General features: G+C 41.0%; 1 protein-coding gene and 1 pseudogene across 2 annotated transcripts in view; both read right to left on the reverse strand.

Annotated features, from left to right (window-relative positions):
- Positions 1–17612, reverse strand: part of sotv (exostosin glycosyltransferase sotv) — a 546319-nt gene that overhangs the window by 487995 nt on the left and 40712 nt on the right. For both annotated transcript variants that reach the window (XM_067110140.1, XM_067110141.1), the window contains exon 2: positions 3223–3324. In XM_067110140.1, the coding sequence (XP_066966241.1) occupies positions 3223–3324 (102 nt within the window). The remainder of the gene's footprint in view (positions 1–3222; positions 3325–17612) is intronic.
- Positions 7797–7914, reverse strand: LOC136843054 (5S ribosomal RNA; annotated as a pseudogene).

Below are 17612 nucleotides of genomic sequence, written 5' to 3' on the forward strand. Positions count from 1 at the left end.
CAGTGTAATCTATGTCTTTGTCGTATATCATTTTATTACGGACATATATTGCTATTCCTAAATTATTTCAATTTTCCTTTGATATTGTGGCAAGTAGATATTTACCTATACAGTATTTAGAAGAAGTTTTCCTACATGTTGTATACATATAATCATTGGTTCATATTCACTTATATAAGTCATTGGACTTCTAAGTGCATTCTCATTAATAATCCATTTATATTCCATTGAATTATATAACGATTGAATGGTGTAATATGAGAGTGGTCAAATTACTCTAAATTATTTAAGCTGATATTTTTTAAAACTTTGTTATAAATAAGTTAATTCGTATTTTTGTAGGTCGATTCATTTTTGTTTTGTAGTTTTAATTTGACTTTCATTAACTGTTCCATTTTTACTATCTTGACTTAATTTTTCCATTTTGATTTTTTTTAGAATATCTAAAACTTTGAAATGTTTTTCTTTGTAATATTCTAAGTGTTCAATACACATGCAACCGTCTTCATGAGATTTGACGTTTGTTTTGTCCTTATCCCTATACCTCATGAAATTTCTTATGGTGTTGGTTAGGCTTTCTTTAGTTATAGTTTTTATTTGTGGCACACTGCTACAGAGCATTTACTACAAACACACGTATCTTCATGTTCATTAGTTTGTTGTTCCTTCTAGGTTTTTCCTGTGGTGCCTATAATTGGTGATGGGTGAATTTCTTTGCTTTCATTGTAGTTATCTATATTTTGGTTTTCCATTTCATCTGAATTTTGTGATGCTGCTCCTAAGAGGTACTATTGTTACTATGGCAGACAGTGGCATGTTTGATTTAGTGTTCTGTTTCTGAACTTTAGCTTTTGGTGAGATTGGTGGGTTATTTATCTTTTTACAGCTTTGTTTGGTGGAATTCTGAGTTGTGTTATCTGTTTTATCACATCCTTGTGATTTTAATTCTTCTTCGTCTTTCTCTATGTCAATATTCATATCTATTTCTGGTAAGGTGATACATCTATTGTCCACTGTGATAATGTCAGTGTTGTATGAAATCTCCATAGAAATGTTCTTTTGATCATGTATTTTTTTTGTGTTATTTCTTTCTTTCTATTGTCATTCACTTTAGTTCAGGTATAATTTGATTTTGAAGTATCTACATACCTAAATATCCTAGCTGGATCATTCAATCGTCTCACTTTTAATTCTAACTTTGCTTCCCTGATTGACATCCCAGTTTGTTCTTGTAGTAATTCAAGTTCAGTATTGTAAATATAGAACACACGTTTTAGATTGGGCATGATGTTCTAAGCCACAATTTATGCATTTTGGTTGGCCACAGTCCCACCATGTTTTATGTTCTTGCAAACTGCAACACGCACATCTGGGAAAATTTCTGCATTTAATGTCTGTATGGCCATATCTGCAACAGTTCTTGCATTGCATGAGTTTGGGAACATAAGGTCTTAATCCACTATTTAATCCCAGTTTTTAATTTTCAAGGGCAGGGTTTGGCAACCGAACTTAATTTTTCTTATTTTAACTGATTTATTTTTGTCTTTCCTGCTTGGGACCTCATATATTTTGCAGTCTTCAATGTTGTTGTATCTTTTTTGTCATAATCTAAAAACAATGATTTGTTTTGTATTTCTTCTTCTAGACTTGGCAATATTACTGTGCCTTGTATACTATTCATGGTATCATGCCTTGTTCTCTATATTTTTAATGTTCTGGTAATTTTACGACTGGATTCTGATTGTTGTTTCAACCAACCATTCCCTTTTTTTAATTTGTCTCATGCTCATCTCTTGTGATGGGCATTGGTTCAACATGTAATTTTCCAATTTTAATAAGGATATATCTTGGTCAGCTTGTAAATTCAAAAACCTTGACAAGTTTGATTCTCTAAAGAGGGAATCAAAGTGAACCAAGGTTGAGTCAGGTTTATAATTTCTTTTATTTATTCTTTTAGGCTCCAAAGGGCCCATAGTTGAAAAGTCTGAACTATTTTTTGTTCCTTTTTTTGATGGGGACATAGACACAGAAACATCTGGCTCAAAGGAGAATGGTTCCATTGTAACAATGCCAGGTGCTTTTTTTGCACGGATATTCTTTTTCTCGCATGGGTCATCAACATTTGGAGAATTTTCAATCTCCAAGGTGGGTGCAGAGGTCGTCATCTGTACCAAAACAGTATCATCAGAGGGCCCAGGGGTACTCGACTCTATATTCTTACTATTCATAAAGATTGAATAACAGAAAAAAATAATAATAAACCTGAAAACTTTAAAAAGATATCACTAGCCTTTCATGGAGTTTATTCTTCCACTAATGGGACAAGTGAGAGCTGACTCCCAAATGTTTGCCCCCTACCCTACCCCACAGGGGATGGCACAATACGATTAGAGTGGCCCAAGTGTAAGCCAGACCCACTTGCTACACTGAGTATTACAAGAATACAATCATCCCCACCCTAATCATGTTAAGGGCAAACCAGATAGAATGCTGAGAGTCCCATCTCCAGAACCGGACCCCCCTGGAATCTGTGGTCCAGCCTAAAAGAATAGTTCCGCCTTTGAGCTATCAATCTGATAACTCTCAGATTTGAACATTATCGGGTAGTTGATGGTCCTACCACAGTTCTCACTATTTAGCTTCGGATATAAACCCAATCTCAGCTATGATATCTTTTCCTATTTAACAGGTCCAATTAATTAGCAAAAGTGGAAAATCCCATAATAATTAATCCAACCAAATATATAATCTTATATGAGACTCTTGGATTCAAACCCCAGAACAAATTCCTGGGGTTCAAGAGCCTCCTCACCACATCAAGGTGATCCCACATCGAGGGGGGACATAAAGCAAAACCAGAAAACAATCACAATACCGTACAGGAAAAATTAGCCAGAAATTATCAAAGCATTACAAAAGCTGACCGAGACCATGAGTTTAACACAATGGCATGAAGAAATGTAACAGAACATAAACATTCCAGCACCACCTGGTGGGAAACAGGTGAGAATACAGAGAGTCCTAGTGAGTTAGCCAAGTGTATTTTTATTTTTTTAATGCTGATCACACCACACTGCATGGAAGTAAGGCTAACTTTAACAGTAGGTAAGATTTATTCCAAATTATAAAATTTATATCTATCTGTGAACACATATGGATTAAAAATTTTATATAAATCTAATACCTATCACCAAATAAAGTTTATATTTCAACAATACATACCTGTGTGCCACCTAATAAGATGATGCCACAAACAAGGACAATGAGAAGAGAAATGAAGAAATTTCTATACTTCCATCGGTAAAATATGGAGTCAAATGAATTCTGCAAAATAAGAAAAAAAATTAAAAATCACTAAATGTCACTATACCGTTCAGCTTAATTTATAACTTATATATTGGGATATTCAATAATACACTCATTTAACAAAATGAACAATTACACTCAGGCATCAAAGCAAACTGTGCTTTAAATCACCATACAGTACAGTCGACCCCCCGGATTTGCTGGGATGCGTACCACTACCGCTGTGAATTGTTAAAATCCGTGAATACATAAAACCCCTGTAAAAACACTTATAAATGCCTGTTTTGATAGTTTAAAACACATAAAAAACCTCTAACAATGCTTATACAGGCAGTCTCCGGTTATCGCCAGGGGTTCTGTTCCTGAGGCATGACGATAAGCGAAAATCGCTGATAACTGAAAACCGGTGATTTTTGGTTATCGGTGCTAATACAGTCATATCCCGAACTTACACGAGGTTAAGTTCCAGAACCGCTCGCGCAAGGCGAATTTTCACGTAAGTTTGTCACGGTCTCTAAAAATGCTAATAAATGCTTATTTCAAAAGTTTAAACACTAAATATGACCCTAATCATGCTCCCATATTATAAAGATGATATTTTAATGATAAAATAAAGTTTGTTCATACTTACCTGGCAGATATATATATAGCTGTATTCTCCGAAGTCCGACAGAATTCCAAAAACTTGCGGCACACGCAGTGGGGCCAGGTGGTTAATACCCATTCCCGCCGCTGGGAGGCGGGTATCAGAACCATTCCCATTTTCTATTCAGATTTTCTAGTGCCACTGTCTCCTGAGGGGAGGAGGGTGGGCACTATGATTATATATATCTGCCAGGTAAGTATGAACAAACTTTATTTTATCATTAAAATATCATTTTGTTCATGCAACTTACCTGTCAGATATATATATAGCTGAATCCCACCATTGGAGGTGGGAAGAGACAGAATAGGATTTAGGAAACAAATATATGTAGGCGATTGACGCCTTGGTTCCTTACTTGTTAGCATAGCTGACTTCGTGATTACTGTCACCCAAGCCTGCTTCTGCTTTACTACAGTCTCCAGCAAGGTAGTGACCTATATAGCTGGTGAGTTCTAGATGATCTGTCCACGGGGCATGACCACAATGGGACTAGATCATAAGACCATACTGTGAGAGCAAAAGGAGCAACGACCAACCACCTGACCGAGAGCATCAACAGGACCTGCCGAAGGGACGCCAGATCGGTGGGAAGTCCACCCCCGTAACCAACTTACAGCTTTCACATGCCCTCTCCCTGGTCCTGGGAGTCCGACAGAGGTCCAGGCCTATGTTAGCATAGCTGACTTCATGATTACTGTCACCCAAGCCTGCTTCTGCTTTACTAGAGTCTCCAGCAAGGTAGTGACCTATATAGCTGGTGAGTTCTAGATGATCTGTCCACGGGGCGTGACCACAATGGGACTAGATCATAAGGCCATACTGTGAGGGCAAAGGAGCAACAACCAACCACCTGACCTAGAGCGTCAACAGGTCCTGCCGAAGGGACGCCAGATCGGGGAAGCCCCGTAACCCTCTTGACTTTCGACATGCCCTCTCCCTGGTCCTGGGAGTCCGACAGAGGTCCAGGCCTAGAAGCTTTATGGGACCGATCTTAAAAAAACAAAATCAAGATTAAAATATACTTCCTAACCTCTAAAGGATAGGATGAGATCGCTCCCTGCCCGCAACACTGTGTCTGCAGAAGCGACCACAGGTCCTGCCGAAGGGACGCCAGATCGGTGGGAAGCCCCGTAACCTCCTGTGGCTTACCGACTTGCCCTCTCCCTGGTCCTGGGAGTCCGACAGAGGTCCAGGCCTAGGAAGTGTTATGGGGCCGATCTGGAGTGCGGAACTATGGTCCTAGCGAATAGCAGTCTTCACTATGTCTCTTCTTCACGTCCCGCAAGTAATGTGAAGCCGAACTTGTCACATTCTTGAGAGATGCGCCAGAAGGTGGTACCCAGAAGATCGCAAAGGGACATGTTCTTCTGGAAAGCCACCGAGGTTGCAATGGCTCTAACTTCGTGAGCCTTAACAGTCTCAAAAGACTCAAGTCACTGTCTTGAACGATCGGAAAGTGCGTCTAAAATGGTGCTTCTAAAAAGAACGCCAGTGCATTCTTAGAAAGAGGCAAATCCGGCCTCTTGACAGAACACCACAGACTGTCCGAAGGACTCGACTTTCCGAAGTCTTCTGCAAATAAAATTTGAGAGCCCTGACAGGACACATGACTCTTTCTGGTTCATGTCCGAGAATTTCCGTCATACCCTTAATCTCGAAGGTCCTGGGCCAAGGGGTAGACGGGTTCTCGTTTTAGCAAGAACATACTGGCTTAGAGAACATACTGCATTATGGCCTCTAAAACCTACATGATTATTGATAGCGGGAAGTTCACTAACTCTCTTGGGGTAGCCAGAGCAGTTAGGAAAAAAAAATCTTCCTTGTCACATTCTTGAGACAGGCCAAGAAAGAGGCCAAGGTATTTGACCAAAAAAATTTAGGACGACATCCAGGTTCCAGGGAGGCGTCCTGGAATGAGGTACCTTGACAGTCTCAAAGGATCTCAAGAGATCGTGAAGATCCTTGTTGTCGGCTGATAGTCTGAATGCAGATAGACTCAGAGCGGGGGAAGTTTTGAGGTACCTTTGAAATGGGGCTGCCTGAGCAGATCTACCCAGGGACGTCCCCATAACCTCCACAGCTCCTGACATACTTCCTCGTGAAGGGTCCACTCGGTCGGTAGAAGCTGCCGCTGTCGACCGAGAAGGTCCGCGCGGATATTCTGCAACGAACCTCGTAAGGATCGTGATCCCCCGCGCATGGGCCCAAAGCAGGATCTCCTTCGCCAGGGCGAACAGGGACCAGGAACGAGTTCCTCCCTGTTTCTTGAGGTATGCCAGGGCTGTGGAGTTGTCTGAATTTACTTGTACGACTCGGCCTGACACTTGGCTCTCGAAGGATTGAAGGGCCAGCAGGATCGCCCCTAATTCCTTGAGATTGATGTGCCAGGACACCTGTTCCCCTCTCCAGGTGCCTGACACTTTCTCCCCTCCTAGTGTTGCTCCCCATCCCTCCCTGGGAGCGTAGGAAAACAACACCAGGTCGGGGCTCTAAAGGCATAGAGAAACCCCTTCTGCCAACCTCGAGGGGTCGAGCCACTACCTCAGGTGAATCTTGAAAACGGGAGAGATCTTCAGGGTCTCCTCTAGATTCTCCTTGTCTATTCAGTTTTCCGCCAGTCTCCCAGGGAAACAAACTTCTCCAGAGAGGAAATGGTCCCCAGCAAACTCGTCCATTCCCTCACCGAGCATATTTCCTTCCCTAGGAAGGATGAGACTTTTTCTAAGCATTGCTACTGACGTTCCTGGGATGGAAAAGCTTGAAAAGCCACTGAATCCATCTGAATCCCCAGATAGACGATGGACTGCGTCGGGATCAGATGGGACTTTTCTTCGTTCACTAGAAGTCCTAGGGACTTTGTCAACTCTAAATTCGCATTCAGGTCCTCCAGACACCTTGACTGTGAAGAGGCTCGCATGAGCCAATCGGCCAGGTAAAGCGAGATACGAATACCCGCCAAGTGAAGCCATCTCGCCACATTTCTCATGATAATCGTGAAGATCATGGGAGCTGTGCTTAGCCCGAAGCAAAGAGCTCTGCATTGAAACACTCGTCCCCCTAGTACAAACCTCAAATACTTCCTCGACTGGGGATGTATGGGAACGTGAAAGTAAGCGTCCTGTAAGTCCAGAGCGACCATCAATCTCCTGGTCTTAATGCTCCTAAAACAGACTGGGACGTCTCCATCGTGAACTTCTCCTTCACCATGAAGCGGTTCAGTCTACTGACATCAAGGACTGGTCTCAATCCTCCCGACTGCTTCGGAACTAGGAACAGTCGGTTGTAGAATCCTGGGGAGTCCAGCTCCAGGACTTGCTCCACAGCTCTTTCTTGAGCATTTGCTCTAATAGCTCAAAAAGGATCTGTTGCTTCTCTTGATGGAATGAGGAAGACAGATCCCTGGGCGACGTGCACAGAAGTGGTGAGTCGAGAAAGGGGATCTTGTATCCTCTCTCGATAACTTCAAGGGACCAGGTGTCTGCCCCTCTTGCTCTCCAGGCTCTTGCAAACGAAAGAAGCCTGGCTCCTACAGGTGTCTGGAGGCGCTGCAAATCACTTCCTGCCCCAAGATTTAGGTGGGGCTCCGCCTCTGAAAAGACCTCTACCTCGGGGAGAAGATCTCGAGGAAGAAGCTCCTCCACGAAAGGGCTTCTACTTCCTGGAGGTCTGACCTGACAACGACATCAAAGGGACTGCCGGGCGCCTTGACGAGTGGGCCAAGAGGTCTTGAGTGGCCTCCTTCAAGCTGGAGGAGAGATCCTGAACAAGGACTGGGGAAGAGATGGCTCCTTGGGAGAACAGCAAAGCCCTCTGCGACGGAGAAACTGACTTTGCAAAAGTATGACGCCAAAGGCATCTGGTGTTCCCAGGCGGTCACCCATCCAAGTACTGACCAGACCCAACGTTGCTTAACTTCGCTGATCGCACGAGAAGCGGTGCTTCAATGTGGTATGGCCGTTGGCTGGTAGGGCCATAGGCTGTAAAGTTACAGTACAAGGCCCTCTTCTTCAAGAGGCCCGCATACAAAAGAGGGAAGCCAGTTCCTCTGAGCCATCCCTGACTGCCTTGTCCATGCAGTTCAACACGCTGGACAGCTCCCCCAGGCAGATCGAGTCGGGACTCCTAATCCTGACGTCTAGAGCCCCCAAACACCAGTCCAGGAAATTGAAGACCTCCATGGTTCGGAAACAGTCCTTTCAAATGGCGATCCGTCTCCGACATAGTCCAGGACACTTTGGCAGCCGACAGGAGGGACCTTCTAGGCGCGTCGACCAAGCTAGCGAAGTCTCCCTGGGACAACGAAGGAACTCTTGAGCCGACGTCCTCCCCGGTCTCTTACCACATACCTGCCTTGCCGCTCAGCTTGGACGGAGGCAGGGCAAAAGAAGTCTTGCCGTGGGTCTTCCTTCCTCCATCCAGGTGTTAACCTTCTTGAAGGCCTTCTTCGTCGCCAGAGACGAAGTCATCTTGACAAACCCCGGCGCTCTACTCGTCTAGGACGAAGCAAACTGCGAAGGAGGAGAGAGTGGCGAGGGTTTGAAACTTGTCGCCAAACAAGTCCTTAAGAAAGGCCGGCTAACACCTGGTAGTCCGTAGAGCGAGGAAGGGGAGGCTGCTCAAGGACTGCAGGCTCCGACTCACAAGAGACTTCTCCCTCTTCAATGGGAGAAACGAAGGCCTTGGGAGCGGTCCAACACGCAGATGGGATCTACGCTTCCCGCAGACTTTGATTGCTCTGAAGCGTCACTTCGAGCAACCAAAGAGGCGTCCTCCCGAGAGTCCATCCGGCGCCCTGCACGGCAGCGAGAGGAGCGCCCTGACGAGCAGCTACAGAAGCGCCCAGGATAGCTGCTGCGGAGCGTCACGATGACGGTCCAGCCGGAGCGTCCTGCACGGCAGCGAGAAGCGCCCTGACGAGCAGCTACAGAAGAGTCCAGGATAGCTGCTTGCGGAGCGTCACGCTGGTGGTCCAGCCAAAAAGCGCCCTGCACGGGCAGCGAGGGAGCGCCCTGACGAGCAGCTACAGAAGCGCCCAGGATAGCTGCTTGCGGAGCGTCACGATGGCGGTCCAGCCGAGCGTCCTGCACGGCAGTGAGAGGAGCGCCCTGACGAGCAGCTACAGAAGGTCGCCCAGGATAGCTGCTGCGGAGCGTCACGATGGCGGTCCAGCCGGCGTTCTGCACGGTAGCTAGAGGAGCGCCCTGACGAGCAGCTACAGAAGCGCGTCCAGGATAGCTGCGCTGCAGCAGCGTCACGATGGCGATCCAGCGGCGGTGAGCACGACTGGGAGACGAAGCATGCTTGACAGAAAGGCCCCCAGTCAATATATTGTTAAATAGGCTACCTACTTGGGAAGTCTCAACTCCCGCTTAGCCTACGAGTACTAGAATTTGGCTCGCCACGTTAGGCGGTAGATTTAAATCAGTCTGGGGCGAGATAAAACCTATTCTCGTCGTTTTAACTAAAATTATGGTAGGTTATCTCCTCACCCTGACTCAAACTAATGTTTGATACCGACCTGAGTAAATTATGGCATCTTTAACGTTTACCATGCTACTTTGAACTCGCGAAAGCGTTTGTTTACTTTTACTAGGAGGCAGCCATTGCCTACGTGACGTCACTCTAGTCCCGCTGCTCGGGAGACTATCTCCAAAAACAAACCTTACATTTCCTTTAATAACTCCATAAGTGTTTGATTTTGTTGTAACAACATAGTTACGAAAACTTTATTGGACATATCCTCTTCAGCGTCAAACTTTAGGGAGTCCGTTTTCACGACGTGCACTTTGACTGACCCAGCGTTACTATTGTTTCTTCTTTATTATCGCTTGACTCGCTCAAACTATGCACCTTCACAATAGATAATATTTTGTTAGCCACCTTCCAGATGCAAAAAGGAGCACTATTAGTGCGAGAATGAAATCCTGGACTAATAAATTAGCAGGGTGGGAGGCAAAGTAAGCGATCATTTATCAAGCAAACCTGCCCCCTACACCTCATGCATAGAAAGTGAGGATCTACCGAAACTTTCGGTAGCCTCACCTTAAAATCATTCACACAACATACTCTGAAGCTAGCATAACTAGATCCAGACATCATCCAAAGAGCAATCAAAAGCAAATTCCACAAAAGCGTATGCCAATCCACAATCCAAAGACAAAAACCAAAAGTCAAATAGAATACTTAAGTGGAAAATAACGAGTTTACGAAATCCAAAGACGGAGGTACTGAAAACAGTTGTTGACAGGACCGGCGACAGAGAAAATCTGAATAGAAAATGGGAATGGTTCCTGATACCCGCCTCCCAGCGGCGGGAATGGGTATTAACCACCTGGCCCCACTGCGTGTGCCGCAAGTTTTTGGAATTCTGTCGGACTTCGGAGAATACAGCTATATATATATCTGACAGGTAAGTTGCATGAACAAACTAACATTTAAATTAAATTAAAGTTACTGTAATTTCATGTAAGAGTTAGCTCAATTCATTAACCTTAAAAAAAGAAATAAATGATTGACATAAAAATAGATAGTTGGAAGAGAATATCTGTCTCTCTCCCCTTCCGACCGATCTATTTTTAGAAGCCTTCTCAACCTCTTTTTAATAACTTCTTTATTCTACATCTCTTTCTCTTTGTTCTAAAATGCTTTTTCTTGAACAAACAGCATTTTTTATTTGGACTAATACAACTCTTAGTTATTATGTCTCTATGTTTTAGAACATATTTGCCACACTAGCACACTTACACTTCGTAGTCGGTAAGGGTAAAATTAGATTAATTTAACCTATCTACTGTATGGGTAAAGATGTACAGAGAAATAATTTGTAAAAATGTGTGAGCGCTAACCATGAGAGAGAGAGAGAGAGAGAGAGAGAGAGAGAGAGAGAGAGAGAGAGAGAGAGAGAGAGAGAGAGAAGGGTTGTCCTTAATAAGAGAATGAAATTATTTATCAATTATTACAAAGACAGAGAGAATAATGCATAATGCATGAAAGAGAGAAAAATTTAGTATACCTTAGTTTTACCAGACCACTGAGCTGATTAACAGCTCTCCTAGGGCTGGCCCGAAGGATTAGACTTATTTTACGTGGCTAAGAACCAACTGGTTACTTAGCAACGGGACCTACAGCTTATTAGAGAGAGAGAGAGAGAGAGAGAGAGAGAGAGAGAGAGAGAGAGAGAGAGAGAGAGAGAGAGAGAGAGAGAGAGAGATACTGTCCTTACTTGACATATCAAGTTAAATTATTTATGAATTACTATGGAGACTGAGAGAATACAGTGAAACCCCCGTATTCGCGGGGAATGCGTCCCACACCCCCTGCGAATAGCTCAAATCCACAAATGCTTACAACGCCCCTCTAAAAACGCTTATACCTGTCTACCATGAAGGGTCAAACACCAAAGTATGCCTAAAAATACCAGCCTACATCAAATATACATTAAACTATTACCTTATTACTGTATTAATCTTTGAAATGATACTATTAATATAATTTCCAAGCCATCTTAAACATTTTATCATTATATTTATAGGTACGTACTGTATGGCTTACAGCTTTAGGTGAAAATAGTCCAGTCCCCCCTACGTATTCAGCCACACACATTTTCTTCCATACAGTTATAAGCCGTCCCGTTTCTTTTCGGGGGGAACCATTGATATTTACGTATACAGTATGTAATTCACAAAGAGAGACAAAAAATAAAAAAAACGAACGCACATTTTAAAAAATTTAATACTATGTATATTTGTACCTGTCTACCATGAAAGGTCAAACACCAAAGTACTGTATGCCTAAAAATACCAGCCTACATCAAATATACATTAAACTATTACCTTATTACTGTATTAATTTTTCAAATGATACTATTAATATAATTTCCAAGCCATCTTAAACATTTTATCGTTACCTTTATACGTACATACTGTATGGCTTACAGCTGTAGGTGAAAATAATCCAGTCCCCCCTACGTATTCAGCCACGCACATTTTCTTTCATACAGTTACAAGCCGCCCCGTTTTCTTTTCGGGGGGGAACATTGGTATTTACGTACAGTCATACCTCGAAATTACGCGAGGTTAGGTTCCGGAGCCCCTCGTGCAAGGTGAATTTTCGCGTATGTTTGGCATGGTCTTTAAAAGTGCTAATAAATGTTTATTTCCAGAGTTTAAGTACTAAATATGACCCTAATCATGCTCCTAAAGTATTAAGCTAACTTTTAAATGAACTAAAGTTAGTGTAATTTTATTTAAAATTTAGCTTATTACCCTTAAAAAAGGAATACAGTAAATGGCTGACATAAAAATTGAGTACTGCAGTTTCATAATAGCGCATTTACAGTAGGTGCGTACGTATAGTAATGTTACCCCTAATTCATGGGATGCCGTTTTCTTTGTCACTTAGAGTAAAAGCCGTTTTCTTTGCGTCACTAGGCAAAACGTCACAGTCAACAAAAGTACAATTCCATAAAACATCGAAAACATGTACATAATGTTCGTAGAAGGTAGTACAGTACAGGTAAAATTCAATCAATTTAAAATTATATACTGTACAGGTAATGACGTACCAGAGAAATAATAAGTTGTAAAAGTATGTTTGAGCGCTAACTACGAATGAGAGAGAGAGAGAGAGAGAGAGAGAGAGAGAGAGAGAGAGAGAGAGAGAGAGAGAGAGAGAGAGAGAGAGAGATACTGTAATAAAGTAACTGTACTGCTTTTGTATCGTATTTATGTGCAGATATATAAATACAAATTTTCCATTCTGATTTTACACCTAAAAACACAAAAACTTAAAAATTAAACACACTTTCTACTGGGGTATCATCTTTGAAAAATGCAGTAACTAAGGGTATCACATCTTGTAAACGTATACCAACTGAACATGCTGTAATTAAATGCACATACAGATTGCACCAGCACTTTTCTCAGAGGTGAACAGAGTAATTTTCAAAGAATGACACTTATACAACTCTTAGTTACATCTCTGATATTACATTAACGAATTCATTATATCAAGTGAGCGCGACTGAACAACCTCATCTCAAGGTCATGTAAAGTCCTTGTGACAAAGACTTTGCAAATGGACATAATACTTGTATGATATTTATGTACAGAAATATAAATATAAATTTTCCATATCGATTTTACAGATAAAAGCATGAAAACTTATACATGTACTTCAAACATTAAACAAGCATTTTCTGCAGGGGTATCATCTTTGAAAAGCGCAGTAACTTTGCAAATGGGTATCACATCTTGTAAAAGTACACTAAGTGAATGTGCTGAAATTACCTTTGCATCATATTTATGCATGTACAAAAATAAAAATAATACATTTTCGATACAGATTGTACACATGAAAGCATGAAATGCATTTTTCATAGAGATTTTACACATGAAAGCATGAAATGCATTTTTCATAGAGATTTTGCATATTAAAACATCAAATGCATTTTTTATACAGATTTTACACATAAAAGCATGAAATGCATTTTTCATACAGATTTTACGCATAAAAGAATGAAATGCATTTTTCATACAGATTTTACACATAAAAGCATGAAAACTTGTAAATTACTTCAAAAATTAAACACCCACTTCTGCAAGGTTTCTCGAGAATTTTGTGTCTGTGAAAAAATCGCGTATGCCCATTAGTTGGGTTCCAGTGAAAAGTTCGTGTGTGTGTGAATTCGTGCAACTCGAATCGTGTAAGATCGAAGTATTACTGTATACGTAATTCACAAAACAAGAGAGACAAAAAATAAAAAAAATTTATGCACATTTTGAAAAATTTAATACTACTTATATATTAAGATTACTACATATGTAAATCTTACGGGTAATCACCAGCGATGAATGTTGATTAAAGATGACGATGATGAATTAGCTGTGCAGTGTGATGAATGACAATGAAGATATGACTGTACAGCAAAACAGAGGAGTTGCAACTCATCTGAGGGTGCCTCTTCACCTTCAGGAGGCGCTTCAGGAGGTACTTCTTCAGGTGATTTGGGAGGCATGACTTCAGGCGATTGGGGAGGCACTTCTTCAGGCAATTCGAGAGGCACTACTTCAAGTGATTGGGGAGGCACTTCTTCAGGCGATTCGAGAGGCACTACTTCGGGTGATTTGGGAGGCTTTGGAGGGGCCTTCTTCGTCCGTTTGATGAACATGGTGATAGGCAGCTGCTGTCGCTGCTTTTTCATGATGGTGAGGGTTTGATTAAAGGGCTCCCATGCTGAATCAAGGATGTTGGAAAACTTTAAGGAGCGTTGCATAAAAGGATCCCATGTTGAAACATACTCCTGCGTATCCTTAATCATTCTCTTAATGTGGGACAGACGTTCCAAAGTCAGGCTGCTCTCCTCTTCCTCCTGCTCCTCCCCTGAACCTGGCGTATCTTCTTCCTCACTGGCAGACTTCGTCAGCTCTTCCAAATCCTGGTCCGTCAGGGGGTCAGAGTGAGCATCAATAAGGGTGCCGATTTCATCCTCAGTGATGTCCTCGAAGCCTTCCCCACCTAGAATCCTCGCCAACTGGACAGCCTTATTAACCCTTTAACGCCGACTGGACGTATTTTACGTCGACAAAAGTTGTCTGTCGGGTGCCGAGTGGACGTAAAATACATCGACTACAAAAAGTTTTTTTAAATATTCACGGAAAAATACTTATAGGCCTCGTTTGCGAAAAATTTTAAATCACGCGCCTTGAGGGATGCTAGGAGTTCAGGGATCACGCTGTTGTTTTGTTTACAAGCGTGACCCAGCTGCGCATGCGTGAATTTCTTTCTTATTCCAAAAGAAAGCATCAGCTAACTCTGCTGAAAATCTCAGAAATTCTTTAGTCACTTTGTCATAATTTTTGCACAGTTTTCTATTAGCCTTTACATAAAGTTTTATATATGAAAATGTGCACAATTTCATGTAGAATACAACAAAAAATAAATCATGGTCGTAGCTTTTATCAATTTTGACATATTTTCATATAAATCACGTTAAGTGCCAAAATTTCAACCTTCGGTCAACTTTGACTAGAATAAAATGGTCGAAAAATGCAATTATAAGCTAAAACTCTTACATTCTAGTAATATTCAATCATTTACCTTCATTTTGCAACAAACGAGAAGTCTCTAGCACATTATTTCGATTTATGGTGACTTTTTGAAAAAAACTTTTTCCTTACGTCCACGCTAACTCTGCTGAAAATCTCAGAAATTCTTTAGTCACTTTGTCGTAATTTTTGCACTGTTTTCTATTAGCCGTTACATAAAGTTTAATATATGAAAATGTGTGCAATTTCATGTAGAATACAACAAAAAATAACTCATTGTTGTAGCTTTTATCAATTTTGACATATTTTTATATAAATCACGATAAGTGCCAAAATTTTAACCTTCAGTCAACTTTGACTCGACCGAAATGGTAGAAAAATGCAATTGTAAGCTAAAACTCTTACATTCTAGTAATATTCAATCATTTACCTTCATTTTGCAACAAACGAGAAGTCTCTAGCACAATATTTCGATTTATGGTGAATTTTTGAAAAATACTTTTTCCTTACGTCCGCTCTAACTCTGCTGAAAATCTTGTAAGAGCCTGACGCCGTCTCTTCCAAACACGTGTGTTCGTCATCCATCGGAGTGGACAAGACAACAAGAGCATCTCGTTTTCTTTCCCTAAAGGAACGCGATTTCAACCATACAATATTTCTGTCTGTTTCTCCCTAACCATTGTTGTCTTGATAATGTACAATCACCACTACTTGCATTGCCATGCAAGCATTCTAACCATGTACTCATAATGTTCCAACGGATCCTCTGTATCAAACTGTGTGTATGTTTCTGTTTGTGAAGACCCCAAACGTCTCGCCACTCTGGTGGACGATGAACAAACGAACACACGTGTTTGGAAGAGACGGCGTCAGGGGTGTGTTTGGAAGAGACGGCGTCAGGCTCTTACAATCTCAGAAATTCTTTAGTCACTTTGTCATAATTTTTGCACAGTTTTCTATTAGCCGTTACATAAAGTTTTATATATGAAAATGTGCACAATTTCATGTAGAATACAACAAAAAATAACTCATGGTTGTAGCGTTTATCAATTTTGAAATATTTTCATACAAATCACGATAAGTGCCAAAATTTCAACCTTCGGTCAACTTTGACTCAACCGAAATGGTTGAAAAATGCAATTGTAAGCTAAACCTCTTACAGTCTAGTAATATTCAACCATTTACCTTCATTTTGTAACAAACGAGAAGTCTCTAGCACAATATTTCGATTTATGGTGAATTTAAAAAAAAACTTTTTCCTTACGTCCGCGCACGCTAACTCTGCTGATAATCTCAGATATTCTTTAGTCACTTTGTCGTAATTTTTGCACCGTTTTCTATTAGCCGTTACATAACGTTGTATATATGAAAATGTGTGCAATTTCATGTAGAATACAACAAAAATAACTCCTTGTTATGCTTTTACCACTTTTGAAATATTTTCATATAAATCATGGTAAGTGCCAAAATTTCAACCTTTAGTCAATTTGACTCTACCAAAATGGTCGAAAAATGCAATTGTAAGCTAAAACTCTTACATTCTAGTAATACTCAACCATTTACCTTCATTTTGCAACAAATGAGAAGTCTCTAGCACAATATTTCGATTTATGGTGAATTTTTGAAAAAAACTTTTTCCTTACGTCCGCTCTAACTCTGCTGAAAATCTTGTAAGAGCCTGACGCCGTCTCTTCCAAACACGCGTGTGTTCGTGTGTTTGTCGTCCATCGGAGTGGACAAGACAACAAGAGAATCTCGTTTTCTTTCCCTAAAGGAACACGATTTCAACCATACAATATTTCCGTCTGTTTTTCCCTAACCATTGTTGTCTTGATATATGTACAATCACCACTACTTGCATTGCCATGCAAGCATTCTAACCATGTACTCATAATGTTCCAACGAATCCTCTGTATCAAACTGTGTGTATGTTTCTGTTTGTGAAGACCCCAAACGTCTCGCCACTCTGGTGGATGACAAACACACGGACACACACGTGTTTGGAAGAGACGGTGTCAAGCTCTTACAATCTCAGAAATTCTTTAGTCACTTTGTCGTAATTTTTGCACAGTTTTCTATTAGCCGTTACATAAAATTTTATATATGAAAATATGCGCAATTTCATGTAGAATACAACAAAAAATAACTCATGGTTATAGCTTTTATCAATTTTGAAATATTTTCATATAAATCACGATAAGTGCCAAAATTTCAACCTTCAGTCAACTTTGACTCAACCAAAATGGTTGAAAAATGCAATTGTAAGGTAAAACTCTTACATTCTAGTAATATTCAGTCATTTACCTTCATTTTGCAACAAACGAGAGGTCTCTAGCACAATACTTCGATTTATGGTGAATTTAAAAAAAAAATTTTTTTCCTTCTGTCTGCACGCGCTAACTCTGCTGAAAATCTCAGAATTTCTTTGGTCACTTTGTCGTAATTTTTGCACCGTTTTATATTAGCCGTTACATAATGTTTTATATATGAAAATGTGCACAATTTCATGTAGGATACAACAAAAAATAACTCATGGTTGTGGCTTTTATCACTTCTGAAATATTTTCATATAAATCACAATAAGTGCCGAAATTTCAACCTTCAGTCAACTTTGA

Source organism: Macrobrachium rosenbergii, chromosome 10 (genome assembly GCF_040412425.1).
Source record: "Macrobrachium rosenbergii isolate ZJJX-2024 chromosome 10, ASM4041242v1, whole genome shotgun sequence".
NCBI lineage: Eukaryota > Metazoa > Arthropoda > Malacostraca > Decapoda > Palaemonidae > Macrobrachium > Macrobrachium rosenbergii.